Raw genomic sequence first — 26,500 nt, forward strand, 5'->3', positions numbered from 1 at the left:
GTACACCATGTTCCATTCATCCAACACCCTGCAGTACACCATGCTCCATTCATCCAACACCCTGCAGTACACCATGCTCCATTCATCCAACACCCTGCAGTACACCATGCTCCATTCATCCAACACCCTGCAGTACACCATGTTCCATTCATCCAACACCCTGCAGTACACCATGCTCCATTCATCCAACACCCTGCAGTACACCATGTTCCATTCATCCAACACCCTGCAGTACACCATGCTCCATTCATCCAACACCCTGCAGTACACCATGCTCCATTCATCCAACACCCTGCAGTAAACCATGCTCCATTCATCCACACTTAAACCACTGATTACTGACTCCACACCTCATAGGATCCTTTATCATTAGCCCACGCTGGTGAATGCTAACCTGGTGAATGTTAACCCGGTTGAATCTTACTATGCCTAAACCTAACCCTAACCCTAACCTCAGTAAAACTATAGCCCATGCCTAAACCTAACCCTAACCCTAACCTCAGTAAAACTATAGCCTATGCCTAAACCTAATCCTAACCCTAACCTCAGTAAAACTATAGCCCATGCCTAAACCTAACCCTAACCCTAACCTCAGTAAAACTATAGCCTATGCCTAAACCTAACCCTAACCCTAACCTCAGTAAACCTATTCCTAAAACCTAACCCTAAACCTATTCCTAAAACCTAACCCTAAACCTTTTCCTAAAACCTAACCCTAACAAATGTAGGACTAATGAGATGTCAGACTTATGGTCCTCCTGTTAACCACATTCCTTGGTTGATATTATTTAATAAACACCTTTGACCTGGTCTCCTCTCCCCCATGTGTCTGATGATGGTGTTGCTGATCTACAAGCTGATAGTCTGGGATCACTTCACTTTTCTGGGTTGTATCCTCAACACGTCATGTTGTAGTACTATGTGGCGAGAGAGTGAGTCAGTGTGTGTGTGTGTGTGTGTGTGTGTGTGTGTGTGTGTGTGTGTGTGTGTGTGCGTGTGCGTGCACGCGTGCGTGCGTGCGTGTGTGCGTGTGTGTGTGTGTGTGTGTGTGTGTGTGTGTGTGTGTGTGCATGTACGTGCACTCAGACTCACCCACATACACACTGCAGTGAGGCTGCGTCCTGCCCAGTCACACAGGTTGAAGAGCAGGAAACAGGAAACTGGGATGAAGTACACCTCTGACAGGAAGAAGAATTATATGTACATATATGGACATACCCTCTGACAGGAAGAAGAATTATTATATGTACATATATGGACATACCCTCTGACAGGAAGAAGAATTATATGTACATATATGGACATACCATCTGACAGGAAGAAGAATTATATGTACATATATGGATAGTCTCGCGTAGCCAGACAACTATTCCACAATCTCCGAATGCTATATAGAGTCTGGAAGAGCAGCTCCCGAACGGCGAGTATCGGAAGTAGCCACTGCTGCACTGAACTGTAGTCCCATTGGAAACATAACAGAAACACAATAGCTCAGACAAAGTCATTCGAGCTGCCTATTATTGTTATGAGTGTATAGTTTATGAAACGTTTGAAAACATCATGAAGGTGACACCAATAACACCAGAGAAAGACAAAATAAAGCCCTCAGAAATATTGAAAGGAGACATAACGCTTCCAGTAGGACATGTTATTGCTACTGCACTAAGGGAGCGGTTGCGTCACATCCGCTTTATCTCGCACTCACCGTTTCTATTTCCGTCTGCCAGACTGTATGCTGGGAGCATTTGACCAAATCGCGGAGGCAACAGTCTGGCCACGCGAGACTAATATATGGACATACCATCTGACAGGAAGAAGAATTATTATATGTACATATATGGACATACCATCTGACAGGAAGAAGAATTATATGTACATATATGGACATACCCTCTGACAGGAAGAAGAATTATTATATGTACATATATGGACATACCCTCTGACAGGAAGAAGAATTATATGTACATATATGGACATACCATCTGACAGGAAGAAGAATTATATGTACATATATGGACATACCATCTGACAGGAAGAAGAATTATATGTACATATATGGACATACCATCTGACAGGAAGAAGAATTATTATATGTACATATATGGACATACCATCTGACAGGAAGAAGAATTATATGTACATATATGGACATACCCTCTGACAGGAAGAAGAATTATTATATGTACATATATGGACATACCCTCTGACAGGAAGAAGAATTATATGTACATATATGGACATACCATCTGACAGGAAGAAGAATTATATGTACATATATGGACATACCATCTGACAGGAAGAAGAATTATATGTACATATATGGACATACCCTCTGACAGGAAGAAGAATTATTATATGTACATATATGGACATACCCTCTGACAGGAAGAAGAATTATATGTACATATATGGACATACCCTCTGACAGGAAGAAGAATTATTATATGTACATATATGGACATACCCTCTGACAGGAAGAAGAATTATTACATGTACATATATGGACATACCCTCTGACAGGAAGAAGAATTATTACATGTACATATATGGACATACAGTCCTAACCAGTGTGGTGTACAGCAGGTTGAGTGTTAAAGTACCATAAGTAGAATAAAAACTCATTATGCAGAATTTCCCTTTTCACAGGTTTTCAAATGTTTAACAATCTTTTGAAAATAGCAGATCTACAAGCTCACCATGCGTCGCATCACGGCGCATGGTGAGCTTGTAGATCTGCTATTTTCAAATGGCAGAAATGCATATAGAACTGAAGTGGTCATTGAATATTTAGTGATGATAATCAACATCTAAAAAGTAACTTACGTGTTCATATAAATGTAGTGGAGTAAATGTATAATATTTGCCTCTGAGATGTAGTGGAGTAGACGTAAAAGTATTGGACATTGGAAATACTCAAGTAGCCTACAAATAACTAAAAAATGTACTTAAAGCTATACTGTGTAAGTTGCTCAACTAGTGGTCAGTAGCGTCCGCGTCTTTCGGCCGTTTTTCGCCGCGGACCGGGCCTCACACCCCCGCGTCACCCCCGCGTCTGCCTCCACCTCGCCGAGATCTATCTTTAGAGAGATGGGAGGGGTCCCTGGTTCCTGTGCGTTCAGGCATTCCGGAGAAACGGAGTGTTTCACCCGAGTATAGATAGAGACACACGGGCGCCTACAAATATGGCCGCCCTATTGTGATAGCTAGCGACCCCACTTCAAGATGCGCTGTGATTGGCCGGCAGTGTATAACCCTCGCTGTGATTGGCCGATAGTGTATGATGACGTAATTTTTGCGCGAAAACCGGACCCCGGTCAGGATCATAGAAAACATATAAAGAGAAGGCTTCAGAAGCTGAAAATAACGGAGTGGGTGTTCTAAAACTTTAGCGATTTAAGAGTTAGGACAATTTTAAGATTTGTTTTATAAAAAAAGTTACATGGTACAACTTTAGGTACTGTACTTTAGTGAATCTACTTAGTTAATTTCCACCACTGCAAACACACACACACACACACACACACACACACACACACACACACACACACACACACACACACACACACACACACACACACACACTCACCCCAGGCCCCTCCCTCAGCGATGGTAGACTTGGCGTCGGCGGTGACAGCAGGGAAGGTTCCGATGGTCACCGTGAAGCAGAAACACACCGAGACCGCCAGCAGCCAGATCTGTGACATCACACAAACACACAGGGCAAAGGTCACAAGCAGCCAGATCTATGACATCACACAAACACACAGGGCAAAGGTCACCGCGTAGCCTACACAGCTCTCTCTACTGGCACAGCACTGTTATAATATAATATAGATATCTAATAATGGTCCGTATTCAAAATATTACTTGAGCCAAAGAGCAAAAAGTATTGGCAGCAAAATATGTTTCACAATTTGTCCAACTTTTGTTGGAGTGCAAGATAGTGGTAAAGTAAAAATATGTAATATTATATTCAGCAATGAACAAAAACAGAAAATACAATAACATACAACATCAGAGACACACATAAACAGTTTCTACATAAAGCAGGTACACTCACTGTGTAGAGTGTCCTCAAGCATCACTTTAAATGCCTCTAGTGAAACCAATGGAGACAGTTTGAGTCCTGAAGCTTATCTCATTTGTATGGAGCATAAAGGCAGTCTTTCCTTGCTCACTGTTCATACGAGGACAGGTATATCTAATGTGCGCGTGTAGAATGTCCTGTGACTTTTAGATCTAAAAGTGAGGATAGTTACAGAGGAAGTTTACCACACAAGGCCTTATAAATAAATAAGATACAATGTTGCTCTCTGCCAACTTCAAGAGATGGCCATCCCACGTTTTCATACAACTCACATGATGGGTCAGATAACTATCACCAGTGATAAACCACAGGGCACTGTGATAGACCGCATCAAGTGGCTTCAGCGTGGAGCGTGAAGCATCCATGTAAAGCACATCTCCATAATCAAACACAGACATTATTACAGATTGTAATCGCCTTTCTACTAGAGAGAGAAAAACAAGATCTGCTTCTGTAGAGAAACCCAATCTGTCCTCTTAGCTTTTTGGTTAGGTGCTCCACATGGACCTTAAATGAGAATTTGTCATCTAACCAAATTCCTAGATATTTATAAGATGTAACCGGTAGGCCTGGGACGAAATATCGATATGGCGATATATCGCGGTATTACCTCCCGCGATAATTATCGATAAATGCTGGCAAATATCGTTTTTTTTTTTTTTGGTTTGTTTTGTTTTTCAAAAATTTTTTTTTTTTACCCCAAAACATGTAGTAGGCATGATAGCGATCGCGAAATTGCATGTTTAACCCCCCTAGCAACCCCATCTTTCAAACATGGCAGCCATATTTGTTTCCATTTTAGGAAAACATAATGGCTGCTAGCTCATGAATGCCTGAACGGATTTCCATTCGGATTTTTTTGTTTGAAAGCTGTGAGCAATGTGGACACACGTGGTGCATTATCTAGGCATGGGTGTGCATGATCCGTGCACTATGAATTACATGGAAGTGTATGGAGACAGTTTGGCATATGAGAATACGAAGGTATTGTTAAATGGCAGCAGATGAGTTAAGAGGAGGCACTTTGCATGTATGCACATTTTTTACATGTGTCAATCTTATTTTAAGCTATGTGTTTCTTGACAATTAGGCTACATTTTCACTAAATGCGTTTTAGTTATGGATTGATTAGTTAGTAGGCCTACCCATTGTTGTGCTGGACAGACAAATTGTGGGCAGTTTACAAAGTTGCAGTGTTTGTTTGAGGAGGCAAGATTAATTTACTTATTAGCCAATTTATAAAATAATCTTGTAAGATTAATGGAATACATGTATAATTCCAGAGTTTTGCCTTTTATGGTTATTTTTCATTTTCAGTTACAAATATCGTGATATATCGTTGATGACATTTCTTGCAATATATCGAATAGGCTTGTCACCAGAACCGATACTTCGGTACCTAGTCGATGCCAAGATGTGACGGTACTGTACGGTACTGACTTTTCTACAAGTACGGTAGTACCGTTGGTACCGAGATGCCAGATCTGGCCGCTTCTTTTGTATTATTTTTGGGCTGTAAATGAGCGGTTATCTGGCAACCCTCACCCTCTGATGCTGTGTACGTGACGACGTGGAGTCGTGGACAACCACGCTTTAAGGAGAAAAACAACAACATGCAACATGGCGGCGCCACACGCATCTGCGTCGCGTCGTCTTTTAGCAGCAGCGACAGCTGTCCCTCCATTAGTTGAGAAGAAAAACTAACAAAAAGTCGCGTATAGTACTTTGCATTCGAGGATGAGCGGGGATTAATAGTTGGTCGTCAAAAAACCTGTATGCCGTAACCGTTTCCAGACGAAAGGGAGGAACACATCCAACTAGCGAAACATCTAAAAGACCGACATCCAGACTTGTACAAATAATTCAAGGTGAGTGCATTTAAATTCTCGTGTAATCATTGTTGCCCATATCTAATAACGTTACTATGGTGAGCCCACACAGTAAATGAGCTGCCTGGCAAAGTAACGTTATGTCCAGCTCCAGCCTCGTCACGGAGAGCAGCCCCCGTCTGTCCCCCATAATAAAGTTATATAAAGTTGCCAGGCAGCTCATTTACTGAACCGCCTAACGTAACGTTAAACAACCCTGGAATAATACATACGTTATTCTTTGTTTGAGAAGGCTGGCATTGCTGTTTAGCCAGTGTTCTTTTGAGTTTCCTTTTTTTTACGCTAGGATTGTGTGTGTGTGTGTGTGTGTGTGTGTGTGTGTGTGTGTGTGTGTGTGTGTGTGCGTGCGTGCATGCGGTCGTAATAGACTGTGTGTGTGCGCGCGCGGTTGTATAGGCTATGATTTGTAATAAATAAATACAACTAAAAAGGGTTTCACCACGTCATTAAAGTACTGCTTGCACTCTCTCTCTCTCTCTCTGTGTGTGTGTGTGTGTGTGTGTGTGTGTGTGTGTGTGTGTGTGTGTGTGTGTGTGTGTGTGTGTGTGTGTGTGTGTGTTGCTGTAGTCTAAGCTACACCTACTAACTGAAATCTCAATGTTCTTTTCACAGTATCAGCCAGAGGAGGACTTTGACAGGGAGGACAGGCCAGAGCAAAGCCAGCAGCAGCACTTTTATTTTATTAATGATACATTTTTTAAGGCTACATGCACAGTATTTTATTTTAATCATTTAAAGCTACATGCAACTTCTGTTTAAGCATACAGTATTGTTGTTTGTTGTTCACTTCTAATAAAGGAGTGTATGTTGAACTACATGGGATTTATTGTTTATTTTTTATTTTTACCGTGGTATCGAAATGGTATCGAGAATCGTGGAATTTCAATGGTATTGGCATCGACTACTACATTTCTGGTATCGTGACATCCCTAATATCGAATATCGCAATATATCGAATATCGTGATATAATTGTTATCGAGAGCCTAATATCGTGATAGATATCGTATCGTGAGATAGCAATATCGTCCCACCCCTAGTAACCGGCCAACATATAACCAGCATATAAACAAATGATCTCAGCGGTTTGACTCATATGGATATGAAGAATCAACTGATGGTGAGAAAACACTAATGTTACTGTCACCCAATTAGTAATGTGAGACTATTATAAACCATACAGAGCCTCCCAGACAATATCTCAGAGACAGTTTGTTTATGTTTGGAGCAGGATTCTTATGTGAGAGGATTCTAAGACAACCTGATGTTGAGAACCAGGAGATGAAGGAGGGACGTCAGGACTTTGATACTCTATCTATGATATTATTATGAATTTCTGCCTCAGAGAAGTATAGGAAATTGAAACACTGATGTAAAAACCAGTAAGACTCCCTAATCGGGAGATTAGAGCAGCATGATTTTATGCAAAATGTGTAGGAGCAGTGCCCAAAAAATTTTCTGAAAAATTCGGCCTGATGGTGGCGCTATATGGGACAGATTCATGTTGAAGACATGAGTGTAGACCAAGTGTGTACCGATTTGCGTGATTTTAGGGCAGAATTTGTAGGAGCAGTGTCCAAAAATGTGTTTTACAAGAATCGGCCTCGTGGTGGACGGTGCTAGAAGAGGGCCATGTGAGAATTGAGGGGTGGAGGTAGTGGTTTGGCAGGCAAGGAGTGTGTGTGCGAATTTTGGCATGGATGGGGGCAATGGTGGAGGAGATATGAGAAGGGCAAAAGTGTGACGTGTGACGTGTGACTGACAGACTGACAAACTGACAGACTGACTGACAGCCGGTGGAGGTTTTAATAGTAACTGCGACTATATGTGATACTTGGTGAAGTGAACAAGGCTGTCCTTCTGTGGTGGCAGAAATGTATATATCACCATATATATGTGACCTTCTATTCCAACTCATTTGAAGGTCTAGTCAGCAAGCTGTTAATTACAACTCAACTACAGCTGTCAATCTAACAGCTGAGCTGTCTTGACAGTACTTCATCTGTCAGCAGATCTGTGTTTGTGTAACTGTCTGCATGTTGCCCTTATCTTTAGTACATGTCCTTATAAGACCATGTAGTACATGTCCTTATAAGACCATGTAGTACATGTCCTTATAAGACCATGTTTAGAATAGCATCTCTGTTCTAATGGACTATAACATGTGTCTTCAACAGGGGGTCCGGGACCCCTAGGGCAGGGGTGGGCAATCATTTTTTTCCATGAGGCCACATGAACAATAGAACATATAGTGGAGGGCCGCTGGGCCAAAAGGCAGTGCTCCCTACAAGATGTGCTCCCCAAAAACTAAACACGCGGCTTTACCTCCGAATTCAGTTAATAAATACTTACAGCTATCCAATTTTTGCTGTAAACCCGGCATTCGGCATCAACTTTTCTTTTTTTAGCCACTTTATCCATTTTTGATAAGGCAGGTGGTCTTGACGTGTGACCAGTCTGACCACCTGCTTGTTATTGAGACAACATCCAATGATCACACAGACGTGCTGATGTACGCATTGAGTCCATATGTAGGCTACTTGAATACAAAACTTCAAAATAAAAGAAATGTAGGTTTAGTCCATGCATGCGGTAAAATTAGAAAATGTATTTATTTTGTAATTTTCCATTAACCCTACAGGGGCCAGTCAGAGTGAACCAAAGGGCCGCATACGGCCCCCGGGCCGCACATTTCCCAGGTCTGCCCTAGGGGGGTCCTCAGAGTTACTACAGGGGGTCCTCCAAATCTTTGAGTGATAGAAACGTTTTGTTCTCCTTTTTTATATTAACCACTTCAACCCTAGTGTCCATATTCTGAGAACTTTAGCCATTTTTAGCTATTTTTGGCAAAGAGCTTTGGAGTGGGAAAAGAGCAGACTAAGTACAGTGAAAGGTCAAGTGGTTAAATATCTGAAATGGGGGTCCCTGCTTCATCTCTCTCTCAACTAAGGGGTCCTTGGCCTGACAACGTTGAAGACCCCTGCATGGTCTGGACAATAAGAACTGTCTGAGAAAGGGGCTGTGCCATGAGGCCTGCTCCTTATGACCTGTAATGCTGTTGCTCTGCTGACATCTTCAATAAATTGTCAACCTTCATCCTTCAGCCAACAGTCAGCAGAAGGACTCGTCGGTGCTCAACAAGGACAAACTGTATCAAAAAACGACCTGGGCTTCCTGAACGACTACCCAAATAAAATGGAGCACTCCATGGTCTGCACGTTCTTTTATTGTGGGACTAAACATCGAAACGTCAGTCACCTTGTCACCTTACAATAAATGAACGTGCAGACTATCGAGTGCTCCATTTTATTTGGGTAGTCTAGTCATTCATGAAGTGCCCAGGTAGTTTTTTGATTTTTGTTTTCCCATCAAACTTCTTTTAAAGATATGTTTTGGGTCTTGTTCTGCCTTTATTGATAGACGTACAGTAGGCTGACAGGAAACGGGGAGAGAGATGTGGGGGTGACACGCAGCAAATGTCGTCAGGATCTGGACTCAAACCTGCGATGCTGCAAGGGCTGGATTAGCAGCCTAGGTGTCTGGACCACTACCCTGTGGCCCAGGTCTTCCATTGCACTTCTTGAAGATACAATAATGATACTTTACCTTCTTAAAGATGGCTGCCATGGAGACGTTCTGCTTGGCATTGAGGTCTGACGGTCCATCATCTGCTCTGTTCTCTATGGAGGAGAAGAAGTTTAGCGTTAGTGGAGTTCTCCTTAAAGCTATGTTCCTCTACCTCCGTATTCCTTGGCAAAACCGGAAAACCCTGCTGTCTGGCTTTCGCCCCTCACCAAACCAAAGGTATCAGTGGACAGTTGAAAGCTTACCAGTACCAGACGCAGGCTGGACCCCCAACCCCACGCTTAAAATACATTTATAGGCCAAAATGAAAAATAATCCACCCGATGGAGACTAAATTTCTTCTAGTTTTTTTTACTATTTGTCGTCGGCATCACATTGCCAACTCACTACTGCCGCGCAGGTCAGAGGAAGGAAATGCACCACATTAACAGAGCATTAGTCTTGTTGGGTGTTATTCAGCTCTGCAACGTTGGAAGCGCTGTTTCGTACGTCTTCAACGTCTCTCCGTCAGGTGGATTATTTGTCTGACCAGACAGCAGGGTTTGCCAAGGAATACGGAGGTAGAGGAACATAGCGTTAAGGAGAACTCCACTATACTGGCAGTAGTGGTATGAGGAGGAGAACTCCACTATACTGGCAGTAGTGGTATGAGGAGGAGAACTCCACTATACTGGCAGTAGTGGTATGAGGAGGAGAACTCCACTATACTGGCAGTAGTGGTATGAGGAGGCTGGATATGTTTGAGAGGAAGATGAGCTGAGGAGAAACAGACAGTAGGACAGCTGAGAGACAGACAGTGTAGGAGAGACAGACAGTAGGACAGCTGAGAGACAGACAGTGTAGGAGAGACAGACAGTAGGACAGCTGAGAGACAGACAGTGTAGGAGAGACAGACAGTAGGACAGCTGAGAGACAGACAGTAGGACATCATCACATACTGGAACTTAACCACTTACTTGGTCTGATCCTTTTTTTCCCTCTCCACCAAATGACTTTAACAGAAATAGATGATCACAGTGTGATGCGTGGTGAGCTTGTAGATCTGTCCTTACCTTTCTTCATCAGGTCCAGGCTGTTTTCTTCCTCGCTGTTTCTTTTATTAGCGTTGCTGTCCTGGAAATACTGGTAGAACTCCTGGGAAATGTAGTTTATTAGTTTAGTTAAATACTGGTAGAAATCCTGGGAAATGTAGTTCATTTTGTTTAGTTAAATACTGGTAGAACTCCTGGGAAACGTAGTTCATTTAGTTAAATACTGCTACTAAAAATGGCGCCACGAAACTATGGTTTAGTGATGATGATGAGTCATCACTTTTCACAGTTTTGTGGTATAAAGTTAATGGAACCTCAACTTTCAGCAGCTGATAACACTAATGTAGCTGTGACTCAGGAAGGGTTATCATACCAACATAGTATCTACAGACATAGAGCTTCTCAAATATGCGAAGTAACCTTTGCCACCTTTCAGTATATACCGACATCTGGTCTGGCTCATGGACTGTTTCCACTGAGAGTGAATTGGTTCAGAAACTTGAGAACAACACTGTTCTACAATTAGAATCATTGCTAACACTCTGTGCACAGACAGAGCCTATAAAGGAAGTGAGAGTTTTTAGTTTCTCACCAGTTTAGGCAGGGCGACGTAGGACATCACAGACATGAAGATGACACCACAGGCTGTGATGAAATATCCAAACGCTGCTTCCTGCATCTCAGACCCACCTGGAGAGAAGAGACATCACCTGATCACAGGATGCATTGGTGTGTGTGTGTGTGTGTGTGTGTGTGTGTGTGTGTGTGTGTGTGTGTGTGTGTGTGTGTGTGTGTGTGTGTGTGTGTGTGTGTGTGTGAGTGTGTGTACATTATGAATATAATGCTAATGATGATGTGTCATGTTTAGTTTAGTTTATTAGCACATGGTTAAACATGTAACAATACTGTACATATCATGTACAGTGTACATATCATACTGTACATATCATACTGTACATATCATACTGTACATATCATACTGTACATATCATGGACATGAAATACAGTGCGAGGAAAGGAAGAAGCCAGCAGCCTTATTTGGAATCCTTTCCTTGATGGAAGGACATTAATTAACAAAAGTTCAGTAAGATCAATACAATAACCCTACAAGGGGAACAGCAATGAAGACATAAAAAACACAGAAACTGTGTGAAAGGAAATATACAAAAAAAAAAAACAAGTGAAAGAGAAAGAGAGAAAAACATTAGGAAAGATAACACATCAGTAAACTAAATCGTGTGGACTACAGTGAAGAAAAAATAATATATTGCTTTTGATCAGGGGTTTTCAAAGTGGGTGACGGGGCACCCTGGGGTGACGGGGCAACCTGGGGTGACGGGGCACCCTGGGGTGACGGGGCACCCTGGGGTGGCGGGGCACCCTGGGGTGACGGGGCAACCTGGGGTGGCGGGGCACCCTGGGGTGGCGGGGCACCCTGGGGTGACGGGGGGCACCCTGGGGGGTGACGGGGCACCCTGGGGTGACGGGGCACCCTGGGGGGTGACGGGGCACCCTGGGGTGACGTGACGGCAGTCCAGGGGGGCTGCGAGATCATTTGATAATATTTGGAATTTGTCAGGACATTTGAAATAAATATTTAGTATAATTTTAAACTTGAAGTAAAGTTATTTTTATTCAGTTCTAACCAAGATGGCTGTTATCTCGGTGTGGAGAAAGTGAAAGAAGACAGAACTATCGCCGCGAAAGCACCGAAATCTATAGCAAAGGCTGCTGAAAGAACGATAAAACGGTGAAACATGTCCGCAAAACGTCTATTTTCTGTACTGTGGGGAAATGCTGCTGTATATACAGTACAGCATGTTTATAACGACACAATGTGACAATACTCAGATCATGGTTAAAGTACATACTTGCCAGGGCACAGATCATGGTTAAAGGTACATACTTGCCAGGGCACAGATCATGGCGAAGGCAGCGAAGGTGCCAGCAAGGCCCTGCCCACTCATGATGGGTGTGGTGTAGGAGGCGGGCAGCAGACCAGCCATGCCAAACAGACTGCCCTGGAGGATGGCACCGAAGGCTGGGCACGCACACACACACACACACACGCACACGCACGCACGCACGCACGCGCGCACGCGCGCACGCACGCACGCACGCATGCGCGCACGCACGCACACACACACACACACACACACACACACACACACACACACACACACACACAAACAGATTATTCTCACATTTTCCATACAATGTTGCAGTTCATGCTCAGTGCCATTTTAAAAGGTCACACATCCTGACATTGGCAGTAGATTTCAGAGGGATTTGCAGAACATTGAGCTTGTAGATCAGCTATTTCTTTGCTATTTTTATGACCTTCTTCTCTGAAGTTTAAATCTATGAATGTATTCTGCTTTTCAATGGGATTGGAGGGGAATCTGCGAGTTTCTGCAGAAACACGATCCATTCTGCACAGAAATGTGAAAGGAAAAAAGGGAAAGAGATTTTTTTACAGGAAAAGAGCAGTGAATACTAAAGAGTTGAAACAACACATCTGTAATGTCAGTACCGTGATATCCACTAGAGGGCGCCTGTAGCCCATTGTAAAGAAGACCAGATAACATGAATGAGCCAACTGCAGTGGTGTCAGTTCAGAAAAAGCTAAGGTATGGCAACATGACTGGTGTGTTGCACGCGTGCAACACACCAGTCATGGTGCCATACCTTAGCAACAGGCATGATGATACATTTTATTTCCCCCCCCGATTCTATGGTTTCTTGGGCTGGATATGGCAGCCTGGAACAGTTAGTTGTTCAAGTGCAGCTAAACTTGGCATGTTAGTAAACGTGCCACAATTAACAATAATGCATTGCACCTGTGCAGCTGACCTGCGGAACCTGGGAATATACCATTCTGTCAAGATGGGGAGAATATAATTATATTAGCTTGTTAAAGTGACCATTTTGGACCCAGGGTATGGCAGCTGCATACCCCTGGACCCCCCTGGACCCAGGGTATGGCAGCTGCATACCCCTGCCATACCCAATTGACGCCCCTGGCCAACATGTATTTACTTTAGCTCTCCTGATCACTTTAATGGAGGGAAAAGTAATCACACATTTTATACTTCAAATTAACGGTCCCTGGCTAATAAGCCTTATATGCCTTAATACTGTATAATTGCCCTCTATAAAAGATTAACTTAGTCTTAAACCACCAAACCATTAAGATCTGAGTCCTATTCAACAAAATGTCCTTTTTAAATCCTTTTAAGGTTTCTGTGATCTGTGGTGTTCACAGGACCCCCAAGATTATGATGTGTTTGGCCGCTGCTGCGGACCCCCATCTTAAAATAATTTGTTCCAGGAGATCTACAAGCTCATTGCACACCACTCCGAGTGCCACGCTATGAGCTTGTAGATCTGCTTTTTTTGAACAGAAGTATTCAATAATGGTTAAAGGGGTGTGGCCTTACAGTTGATGATGACGATCTTCACCATGGTAACGGTGAAGAAGGGGAGGGGCTCCATGTGGACCTTTACCAAGATGGCCGTCACCATGAAGACCAGCATGATGACGAGCAGGCTGCCCGCCACACGCAGCCTCTGAGGAACCCTATTGGACAAGACATTATGATGTCACAATGAGGAACCCTATTGGACAAGAGGTTACAGTGATGTCATCCTATTGGACAAGAGGTTACAGTGATGTCATCCTATTGGACAAGACGTTACAGTGATGTCACAACGATGGACCCTATTGGACAAAGAGGTTACAGTGAGGAACCCTATTGGACAAGACGTTACAGTGATGTCACAATGATGGACCCTTGACTTGTTGACTTTACTATACAGGAAAATAATACAAAGATACATCTGCTTTAAGTAGCATGTGAGGGGGCAAACTAGGGTATTTTCATGATTCTGAATCTAATGCAAGCATTTGTGTTGCTCGAAAAAAAAAAACATTCCTTGGGCTAAAAACGGCCCCCATAAAACTGTGAAAAGTGATGACTCATCACCAAACCGTAGTTGTGTGGGGGTGTGTACCGGTAGTTTAACTACAGACTCACAGTGTGTAGTTTAACTCTCTCCCGAGTCACGTTAGATTTTAACCACTTTAACCATTATTTTATGCTTTAACTATTGAAAAATAGCAGATATACAAGCTCACAGCGCGGCACCGAGTGCCGCGCTGCAAGCTTGTAGATCTGCTATTTTTGAAAAATCGTGAAAATTTGAATATATCTGAATATAATTTAATATATCTTTGAATATCTTTGACCCGGTCTGTGACCCCGACTTCTAAATCCTTTCTCTAAATCACGCTGTTCTCAAACCTTTTCATGGTCAAGGACCCCCAAAATTACAGGTATTTGGTCACGGACCCCCCATCTCAAAATATGTTGTTCCAGGGACCACCCAGAAGCAAAATATTTGAGTTACAAATGTTCGCTTTTAACTCTCCTACTGCCAGATTATTTATTTATTTATTGGGTCTGGTGCCATCAAAAAGCGGCTTACCTTTGCGACGTTATAGTAGATAGACAGACAGACATTTATTTATTTATTTTTATTTTTTTGGGTTGTGCAATAGTGCACTTTGGTCTGCCAGGCAGCAGAGGGCGGCGTCATGCGAGAATGAATGTGAATTTGCCTGTTATGTGTTGAAGAAGAAGAAGACCAGTCACTGGCTACAGAGCCTCGGAGCCAGAGAAATCAACAAGGAAGTGAATTGTTCTCCGTTGATGTTAACGCATAATGGATTTTTTACACCATCACCGCGGAAAATGTGTTTACAGTACACGGCCGCGCGACCCCTCATCAGCTTACAGTCATCAGACGAACTAACCGAACGAGCGCCGTATTGGCGCAGACGTCTTGCGAATTGGGGCGAACGTGAACGTTCAAAGCGTGGGGAGAGTTAAATAGATATATTGAAAGACTTGCAAAAAAAAAAAATCTTGATTTTTCAAAAATAGCAGATCTACAAGCTCGCAGCGTGGCACTCGGTGCCGCGCTGTGAGTTTGTATATCTGCTATTTTTCAATAGTTAAAGCAGTCAATACTCCTCCTAGGCCTAACTACAGACTCACAGTGTGTAGTTTAACTACAGTGTGTAGTTTAACTACAGACTCACAGTGTGTAGTTTAACTACAGACTCACAGTGTGTAGTTTAACTACAGTGTGTGTAGTTTAACTACAGTCTGTAGTTTAACTACAGTCTGTAGTTTAACTACAGACTCACAGAGTGTAGTTTAACTACAGACTCACAGAGTGTAGTTTAACTACAGACTCACAGAGTGTAGTTTAACTACAGACTCACAGAGTGTAGTTTAACTACAGACTCACAGAGTGTAGTTTAACTACAGAGTGTAGTTTAACTACAGTGTGTAGTTTAACTACAGACTCACAGGGTGTAGTTTAACTACAGACTCACAGAGTGTAGTTTAACTACAGACTCACAGAGTGTAGTTTAACTACAGTGTGTAGTTTAACTACAGACTCACAGGGTGTAGTTTAACTACAGACTCACAGAGTGTAGTTTAACTACAGACTCACAGAGTGTAGTTTAACTACAGACTCACAGAGTGTAGTTTAACTACAGACTCACAGAGTGTAGTTTAACTACAGAGTGTAGTTTAACTACAGTGTGTAGTTTAACTACAGACTCACAGGGTGTAGTTTAACTACAGACTCACAGAGTGTAGTTTAACTACAGACTCACAGAGTGTAGTTTAACTACAGTGTGTAGTTTAACTACAGACTCACAGAGTGTAGTTTAACTACAGACTCACAGGGTGTAGTTTAACTACAGACTCACAGAGTGTAGTTTAACTACAGACTCACAGGGTGTAGTTTAACTACAGACTCACAGAGTGTAGTTTAACTACAGACTCACAGAGTGTAGTTTAACTACAGACTCACAGGGTGTAGTTTAACTACAGACTCACAGAGTGTAGTTTAACTACAGACTCACAGGGTGTAGTTTAACTACAGAGTGTAGTTTAACTACAGAGTGTAGTTTAACTACAGACTCACAGAGTGTAGTTTAACTACAGACTCACAGGGTGTAGTTTAACTACAGACTCACAGTGTGTAGTTTAACTACAGACTCACAGTGTGTAGTTTAACTACAGACTCACAGTGTGTAGTTTAACTACAGTGTGTAGTTTAACTACAGTGTGTAGTTTAACTACAGACTCACAGAGTGTAGTTTAACTACAGACTCACAGAGTGTAGTTTAACTACAGACTCACAGGGTGTAGTTTAACTACAGTGTGTAGTTTAACTACAGACTCACAGAGTGTAGTTTAACTACAGAGTGTAGTTTAACTACAGACTCACAGGGTGTGCAGGAAGGAGTTCAACATGGTGAACAGCAGCAGAGGAACCATCGCGCAGAGCGTCATCACGTTGTTGAACTTCGCCTCCAGGACGCTACGCGTGTCCCCGCCCCCCTCCGTCCCATTGGCCGTCAAGCTGGCCAATGAGGGGTCCTTCAGACGGCCGGTGAAGTACTGGACGGACAGACAGACAGGCAGACAGACACAGATAGACAGATGGGGAGACAGACAGACAGCTTTTACAGTTATATTCTGTGTTTGAGCTTGTAGATCTTCTATTTTAGCACTGTAAGACGACAAAGTATAAAATAGGGCGTTAGATTTTTTACGATTTATGACTCCATTCCACCGCCGTTCACTTCCTTGTAGAGATAAACAAGTGACCATCTGTGTGAAAACAAGCCCAAGCTCAGCTAAACATGTGGGTTTACACCCAACATGGCCTGCAGTAGGCCTACTGTTCTGCTGCCACTCTGGTTTTGGGCTTCCCTGACATCGAGTTTAATTCAACAAAGTGTAAAAATGGCCAATATGTGATGCATGCAAGCTGCACCTCATTGCAAAGGTGACGAATCAAGGATAGAAATGATCTAAAACACAACATTTGATATTATTAAAGGGAGATATAATGGACTGTGCATAATTTACATATTATGAAGAGATATCTACCATCCCAACAGTCATAGTTTACATATAATAAAGAGATATCTACCATCCCAACAGTCATAGTTTACATAATAAAGAGATATCTACCATCCCAACAGTCATAGTTTACATATAATGAAGAGATATCTACCATCCCAACGGTCATAGTTTACATATAATAAAGAGATATCTACCATCCCAACAGTCATAGTTTACATATTATGAAGAGATATCTACCATCCCAACAGTCATAGTTTACATATAATGAAGAGATATCTACCATCCAGTCATAGTTTACATATAATAAAGAGATATCTACCATCCCAAGTTCCAACAGTCATAGTTTACATATAATAAAGAGATATCTACCATCCCAACAGTCATAGTTTACATATTATGAAGAGATATCTACCATCCCAACAGTCATAGTTTACATATAATGAAGAGATATCTACCATCCAGTCATAGTTTACATATAATAAAGAGATATCTACCATCCCAACAGTCATAGTTTACATATAATAAAGAGATATCTACCATCCAGTCATATTTTACATATAATAAAGAGATATCTACCATCCAGTCATAGTTTACATATAATAAAGAGATATCTACCATCCAGTCATAGTTTACATAAAATAAAGAGATATCTACCATCCAGTCATATTTTACATATAATAAAGAGATATCTACCATCCAGTCATAGTTTACATATAATAAAGAGATATCTACCATCCCAACGGTCATAGTTTACATATAATAAAGAGATATCTACCATCCAGTCATAGTTTACATATAATAGAGATATCTACCATCCAGTCATAGTTTACATATAATAAAGAGATATCTACCATCCCAACAGTCATAGTTTACATATAATGAAGAGATATCTACCATCCCAACAGTCATAGTTTACATATAATAAAGAGATATCTACCATCCAGTCATAGTTTACATATAATAAAGAGATATCTACCATCCAGTCATAGTTTACATATAATAAAGAGATATCTACCATCCCAACAGTCATAGTTTACATATAATGAAGAGATATCTACCATCCAGTCATAGTTTACATATAATAAAGAGATATCTACCATCCCAACAGTCATAGTTTACATATAATAAAGAGATATCTACCATCCCAACAGTCATAGTTTACATAATAAAGAGATATCTACCATCCCAACAGTCATAGTTTACATATAATGAAGAGATATCTACCATCCCAACAGTCATAGTTTACATATAATGAAGAGATATCTACCATCCCAACAGTCATAGTTTACATATAATAAAGAGATATCTACCATCCCAACAGTCATAGTTTACATATAATAAAGAGATATCTACCATCCAGTCATAGTTTACATATAATAAAGAGATATCTACCATCCCAACAGTCATAGTTTACATATAATAAAGAGATATCTACCATCCCAACAGTCATAGTTTACATATAATAAAGAGATATCTACCATCCAGTCATAGTTTACATATAATGAAGAGATATCTACCATCCCAACAGTCATAGTTTACATATAATAAAGAGATATCTACCATCCCAACAGTCATAGTTTACATATAATGAAGAGATATCTACCATCCCAACAGTCATAGTTTACATATAATGAAGAGATATCTACCATCCCAACAGTCATAGTTTACATATAATGAAGAGATATCTACCATCCCAACAGTCATAGTTTACATATAATAAAGAGATATCTACCATCCCAATGGTCATAGTTTACATATAATGAAGAGATATCTACCATCCAGTCATAGTTTACATATAATAAAGAGATATCTACCATCCCAACAGTCATAGTTTACATATAATGAAGAGATATCTACCATCCCAACGGTCATAGTTTACATATAATAAAGAGATATCTACCATCCCAACAGTCATAGTTTACATATAATGAAGAGATATCTACCATCCCAACAGTCATAGTTTACATATAATAAAGAGATATCTACCATCCCAACAGTCATAGTTTACATATAATGAAGAGATATCTACCATCCCAACAGTCATAGTTTACATATAATGAAGAGATATCTACCATCCCAACAGTCATAGTTTACATATAATGAAGAGATATCTACCATCCCAACAGTCATAGTTTACATATAATAAAGAGATATCTACCATCCCAATGGTCATAGTTTACATATAATGAAGAGATATCTACCATCCAGTCATAGTTTACATATAATAAAGAGATATCTACCATCCCAACAGTCATAGTTTACATATAATGAAGAGATATCTACCATCCCAACGGTCATAGTTTACATATAATAAAGAGATATCTACCATCCCAACAGTCATAGTTTACATATAATGAAGAGATATCTACCATCCCAACAGTCATAGTTTACATATAATAAAGAGATATCTACCATCCCAACAGTCATAGTTTACATATAATGAAGAGATATCTACCATCCCAACAGTCATAGTTTACATATAATGAAGAGATATCTACCATCCCAACAGTCATAGTTTACATATAATAAAGAGATATCTACCATCCCAACAGTCATAGTTTACATATAATGAAGAGATATCTACCATCCCAACAGTCATAGTTTACATATAATAAAGAGATATCTACCATCCCAACAGTCATAGTTTACATATAATGAAGAGATATCTACCATCCCAACAGTCATAGTTTACATATAATAAAGAGATATCTACCATCCCAGCAGTCATGAAGAAGTTCCATGGCAGCAACGTTCCTAAACCCAGCATGAAGAAGACCAGCCAGACACCATTATACCTGCACACATTATAACATTATACCTGCACAGTGCACACATTAAAACATTATACCTGCACAGTGCACACATTATAACATTATACCTGCACAGTGCACACATTATAACATTATACCTGCACAGTGCACACATTATAACATTATACCTGCACAGTGCACACATTATAACATTATACCTGCACAGTGCACACATTATAACATTATACCTGCACACATTATAACATTATACCTGCACAGTGCACACATTAAAACATTATACCTGCACACATTATAACATTATACCTGCACAGTGCACACATTATAACATTATACCTGCACAGTGCACACATTAAAACATTATACCTGCACACATTATAACATTATACCTGCACATATGAGAGGGTTTGCATTTATTGTGACATAAATGATATTAAGAATGAGTTCCACTTCATGTTCTCCTGCCGCTTGTATCATGAGCTACATGAATATGGATCTTTTTCCAATCGCACATGTTGTTGTGCGATCGGTGCTTGCTGCCACACGCAGATGAATATTTCAGATGCTAAACCGAATGTTTTTGTAATCGCATGAACAAGTGAAGATTTGAAAAAATATATATCCGATTCAGTGGATCTGTGTAGGCATGGATTTTTTTAGACTTTAATATTTTGGTCGTGTGGACCTACAGTAGATATTTTTCTATACGAAAATCTGAGTTTGGAAAAAGATCCAGATTAGTGTAGCCTTGGTCTTAGTTGGATTTTTGAACACAAGATATTTGCACTTGAAGAATATTTTGAGAAAGCCTGGGACAAACGGAGTAAGAAAACGTATATACAATGTATATTGATTTTGGGATATGAACCAAACATTGTCTTTTTATTTGTATTTAATTATGTTGGGCAGTTTCTGTTTTTGTTGTGTTTCCTTATGCTGTGGTGTCTTATAATCCCGTAAGGGATGGATGGGTCTTTATGACAAGACACAAAATACTTTTTCATTCATTCATTCATTCATTCATTCATTCACTCTATCTCTCTCTCACACACACGCACACGCACGCACAAACACAATAGTACACATACATATCTATATATCAGATATTAAACATATAATATTAAATATTTCTAAGTTGTCAGATATTATCTTCATAGATAGATAACCAGTATTATTAAATATTAAACATAATATTATGAAATATAAAACATTTCTAAGTTGCACTGACTTGTCTCTGGGAGCTGCTGTGGTCGCCATGGTTACAACACACCCCTCCTTCACAGGTCAACAGCTGCTCTGGAAAACACACAGACAACAATATGACTGTGTGTGTGTGTGTGTGTGTGTGTGTGTGTGTGTGCGTGTGCGTGTGCGTGTGCGTGTGCGTCGCGCACGCTCTGATCTCACGCTCTGATCTCAAACACTTGTCTTTAAACACGTGCACACACGCACACGCACGCGCACACGCACACGTGCGCGTGCGCGTGTGTGCACGTGTTTAAAGACAAGTGTTTGAGATCAGAGGTGTTCATAACAAGGTTAAGACAAACATGTTCATGTCAGCCCCCCCCCCCCCCCCCCCCAACATTCATATGTATTTGGGCTGCATTGACTGAAGGAATACAAACCTTTATGGAGCTGACTACACAACATGCACCAGTAAAGGGGAGCACACACTGAACGCGAACGGCTGCGCAGCGGCGCGTCGCCGTATCGACGCACGTGAAGTGCCGCGCGGTAACCCCAACTGGATGCGGCGCGCTGCCACACAGCACATCCATTTCCCCCGGTGGGGAGAACCATGGGAGAACATGTTCTCCGCGCGGCAACGCTGGAAAAATAGAACAGCGGCGTATCGGCGCGGCAGGTGAGGCGGCAGTCCCGCGGTTGCGTGCGTCTGACGCCGCTGGTGTGGGTTCGTTCATTGAACATAATGGGGCCGTATGTTTTGACGCGCCGCCTCCGCGTCCGGTGTGTGTTCCCCTTAAGACTCCCTAATCGGGAGATAAGCGACCGTCAGGTCGCATACACAAACTTTAGAAGGCAATGGTAGCCAATCAGGAGGGAATATGGGAAATGGGACAGATCCATGTTGATGACATGACTGTAGAGATACTGTGTACCGCTTTGTGTGATTTCAGGCCCAAATCTGTAGGAGCAGTGTCCAAAAATGTGTTTTGCAAGAATCTGCCTCCTGGTGGCGCTAGAAGAGGGGCATGTGAGAAATGAGGGGTGGAGGTTGTGGTTTACTATTTTTAAATACAGCGAACATTTGTATCTCAAATTCTGCTTCTGAGGGGGTCCCTGGAACTAAAAACTTTGAGATGGGGGGTCCGTGGCCAAATACATATCATTTTGGGGGTCCTTGACATGAAAAGGTTTAAGCACCACTGACATAGAAACATAGGTTTTTCAAAAAACCTTAGAAGGATTTGAAATATTCAAAGACTTGCACACATTTTCACACTCTGTGCCGCGCTGTGAGCTTGTATGTCTGCTATTTTTTCAGTAGTTAAAGCAAAAGAATGCATAATAATGCGTTCCCAGTCTAAATGGGTTAAACACCCTGCACTATGAAGAACATTCATGGGGGGCCCGCAGTATTGCGGGCCCCCCACACCAAATTCACTACCAGAATTTGGTGTGACACCCCTGAACTTCACTGTGAGTTATACTAACTCCTCCCTGTGTGTGTGTGTGTGTGTGTGTGTGTGTGTGTGTGTGTGTGTGTGTGTGTGTGTGTGCGAACGGCTGATAGTGAAAAGCTGTTGGTTCATACCAACGGTGCCAACTTTGCCCTCTCTCTCTCTCTCTCTCTCTCTCTCTCTCTCTCTCTCTCTCTCTCTCTCTCCCTCCATTTATCCTCTTATACAGTGACTCTGTGTATTCATATTTCAAACCTGAAACGGCTCATAAATATGCAGCCAATTCGTTTTTAGTTCAGAACATGATTTAGGTGTCACCGGAGACATGACACTTTATACGTCATCAAAGTGTACTTTCCAAAGCCAAACCCCACAATCAATCTTCCAGTTTGACGTTTTTCTTATTTCCTTATTATTATTATTTCTTAACTCCAAGGTATATTAATATATATATTTTTTTCATTTCAACAGGGACATGCCATAGTTTTCCAATTTCAGTAGCACTCAGCCATGAACTCTCTCTCTCTCTCTCTCTCTCTCTCTCTCTCTCTCTCTCTATCAGTCTTGTGAGATAAACAAAACCTATAATAATTTATAGTGTGATGTCATCACATCAGTACCACCTTGTACAAGGCAGGCAGCAGGGCTTAGAGAAACCTGAAAACTATTCACCTTTCTATCTCTCTCTCCCTCCCTCCATCCCTCCATCCATCCATCCATCCCTCCCTCCCTCCCTCCCTCCCTCCATCCATCCATACCTCCATCCATCCCTCCATCCATCCATCCATACCTCCATCCATCCCTCCATCCATCCATCCATACCTCCATCCATCCCTCCATCCATCCATCCATACCTCCATCCATCCCTCCCTCCCTCCCTCCCTCCATCCATCCATCCATCTATCCCTCCTTCCCTAGATCCATCCATCCATCCATCCATCCATCCCTCCATCCCTCCCTCCCTCCATCCATCCATCCATCCATCCATCCATCCATCCCTCCATCCATCCATCCCTCCCTCCTTCCCTCCATCCATCCATCCATCCCTCCCTCCTTCCCTCCATCCATCCATCCATCCCTCCCTCCTTCCCTCCATCCATCCATCCATACCTCCATCCATCCCTCCATCCATCCCTCCCTCCCTCCCTCCATCCATCCATCCATCTATCCCTCCTTCCCTCCATCCATCCATCCATCCATCCATCCATCCCTCCATCCCTCCCTCCATCCATCCATCCATCCATCCATCCATCCATCCCTCCATCCATCCATCCCTCCCTCCTTCCCTCTATCCATCCCTCCATCCCTCCCTCCATCCCTACATCCATCCATCCATCCATCCTACATCCATCCATCCTCCATCCATCCATCCCTCCATCCCTCCCTCCATCCATCCATCTCTCCCTCCATCCATCCCTCCCTCCATCCCTCCCTCCATCCCTACATCCATCCCTACATCCATCCATCCATCCATCCATCCCTCCATCCATCCCTCCCTCCATCCCTCCATCCCTCCATCCATCCATCCATCTCTCCCTCCATCCATCCCTCCCTCCATCCCTACATCCATCCATCCATCCATCCATCCCTCCATCCATCCCTCCCTCCATCCCTCCATCCCTCCATCCATCTCTCCCTCCATCCATCCCTCCCTCCATCCCTACATCCATCCATCCCTCCATCCCTACATCCATCCATCCCTCCATCCCTCCATCCATCCATCCCTCCATCCATCCATCCATCCATCCCTACATCCATCCATCCCTCCATCCCTCCATCCATCCATCCTCCTCCCTCCATCCATCCATCCATCCATCCCTCCATCCATCCATCCCTCCATCCCTACATCCATCCATCCCTCCATCCCTCCATCCATCCATCCCTCCATCCCTACATCCATCCATCCATCCATCCCTCCATCCCTACATCCATCCATCCCTCCATCCATCCATCCATCCATCCATCCATCCCTCCATCCATCCATCCCTCCATCCATCCATCCATCCATCCCTCCATCCCTACATCCATCCATCCCTCCATCCATCCATCCCTCCCTCCCTCCATCCATCCATCCATCCATCCATCCCTCCATCCCTACATCCATTCATCCCTCCATCCCTCCATCCCTCCCTCCATCCCTCCCTCCATCCATCCCTCCATCCATCCATCCATCCATCCATCCCTCCATCCCTACATCCATCCATCCATCTATCCCTCCCTCCATCCATCCATCCCTCCATCCCTCCATCCATCCATCCCTCCCTCCATCCATCCATCCATCCATCCATCCCTCCATCCCTACATCCATCCATCCCTCCATCCATCCATCCCTCCATCCCTCCATCCATCCATCCATCCCTACATCCATCCATCCATCCATCCATCTATCCCTCCCTCCATCCATCCATCCATCCCTACATCCATCCATCCATCCATCCATCCCTCCCTCCATCCATCAGTGAGATTTAGCACTGACTAGCATTGACTGTTTGAACACGTTAGTTTGGCACTGCATTGTTTAGTTGTGCTTTAAGTATTGCTATTTGTGTTGTGACACTTATGAGCGTTGAATGTTTTTTAAAGAGAGGGGGGGGGGGGCTTTTGTGTCTATTGATAGGGCAGTAGACTGACAGGAAATGGGGGGGAGAGATGGTGGGAGAGATGGTGGGAGCGACACATGGCAAAGGCCGTCCGTATCGGGAATCGAACCGCCGCCGACACCAGGCATCCATGCCTATGTGCCTAAGTGGTATGAACCCGGACCAGCCTTGCTCTTTTTACTGTACACAACAGTACTTCTTTCCTTTTCATACTTCTCTGAAACTTTGTAAACCTTCTAAGACTCCCCAATCGGGAGATAAGCGACCGTCGGGTCGCATGTAAAAATCAGCCTTGAAGGTGGCGCTAAATGGGACAGATCCATTTGGTTTGACATGACTCTAGACATACTTTGTACCACTTTGCACGATTTTAGGGCAAAATCTGTATGGAGCAGTGTCCAAAAATGTTTGCAAGAATCGGCCTCATGGTGGCACTAGAAGAGGGCCATGTGAGAAATGAGGGGTGGAGGTTTTGGTGGTTTGGCAGCCATGGAGTGTGTGTGCAAAGTTTGGCATGGATCGGGGCAACGGTGGCAGAGATATGAGAAGGGCAAAAGTGTGACGTGACGTGACGGACAGACAGACGGAGGGACTGACAGGCAATGGAGGTTATGATAGTAACTGCGACCTGACGGTTGCAATAAATGCATTTAGGGTTAGGGTGTGTGTGTGTGTGTGTGTGTGTGTGTGTGTGTGTGTGCGTGTGCGCCTGTGCATGTGTGTGTGAGTGAGGGTCAGGGAGGAGCATGTTTGTCAGTCAACTCCTGAATTCCTCATGCTCTCCTAAACAGAGGTCGTTCAGGGTCACCACAACCACTGCTCATAACAGCAGCAACATAACCTACTGTACCCTACTGTACCCTACTGTACCCTACTGTACCATACTGTACCCTACTGTACCCTACTGTACCATACTGTACCCTACTGTACCCTGAAACCAT

The 26,500-nt window shown here is 42.6% G+C and overlaps 1 protein-coding gene across 2 annotated transcripts in view; it reads right to left on the bottom strand.

Moving 5' to 3' along the window:
• Positions 1 to 26,500, bottom strand: part of LOC308281804 (equilibrative nucleoside transporter 1-like) — a 57,736-nt gene that overhangs the window by 5,724 nt on the left and 25,512 nt on the right. Inside the window, exons 2-11 of one of the 2 annotated variants that reach the window (XM_080722116.1) lie at positions 21,543 to 21,605; positions 20,260 to 20,341; positions 16,903 to 17,075; positions 14,031 to 14,170; positions 12,497 to 12,631; positions 11,183 to 11,280; positions 10,612 to 10,693; positions 9,581 to 9,654; positions 3,587 to 3,695; positions 1,093 to 1,178 (exon numbers count right to left, since the gene is read on the bottom strand). In XM_080722116.1, the coding sequence (XP_080578242.1) occupies positions 1,093 to 1,178; positions 3,587 to 3,695; positions 9,581 to 9,654; positions 10,612 to 10,693; positions 11,183 to 11,280; positions 12,497 to 12,631; positions 14,031 to 14,170; positions 16,903 to 17,075; positions 20,260 to 20,341; positions 21,543 to 21,571 (1,008 nt within the window). In that variant the 5' untranslated portion in view covers positions 21,572 to 21,605. Of the gene's footprint in view, positions 1 to 1,092; positions 1,179 to 3,586; positions 3,696 to 9,580; positions 9,655 to 10,611; positions 10,694 to 11,182; positions 11,281 to 12,496; positions 12,632 to 14,030; positions 14,171 to 16,902; positions 17,076 to 20,259; positions 20,342 to 21,542; positions 21,611 to 26,500 lie in introns of both variants that reach the window. The other variant, XM_080722115.1, reaches the window with a different exon arrangement.

This window comes from Nannobrachium achirus, assembly GCF_963921795.1.
Source record: "Nannobrachium achirus genome assembly, chromosome: 3".
NCBI lineage: Eukaryota > Metazoa > Chordata > Actinopteri > Myctophiformes > Myctophidae > Nannobrachium > Nannobrachium achirus.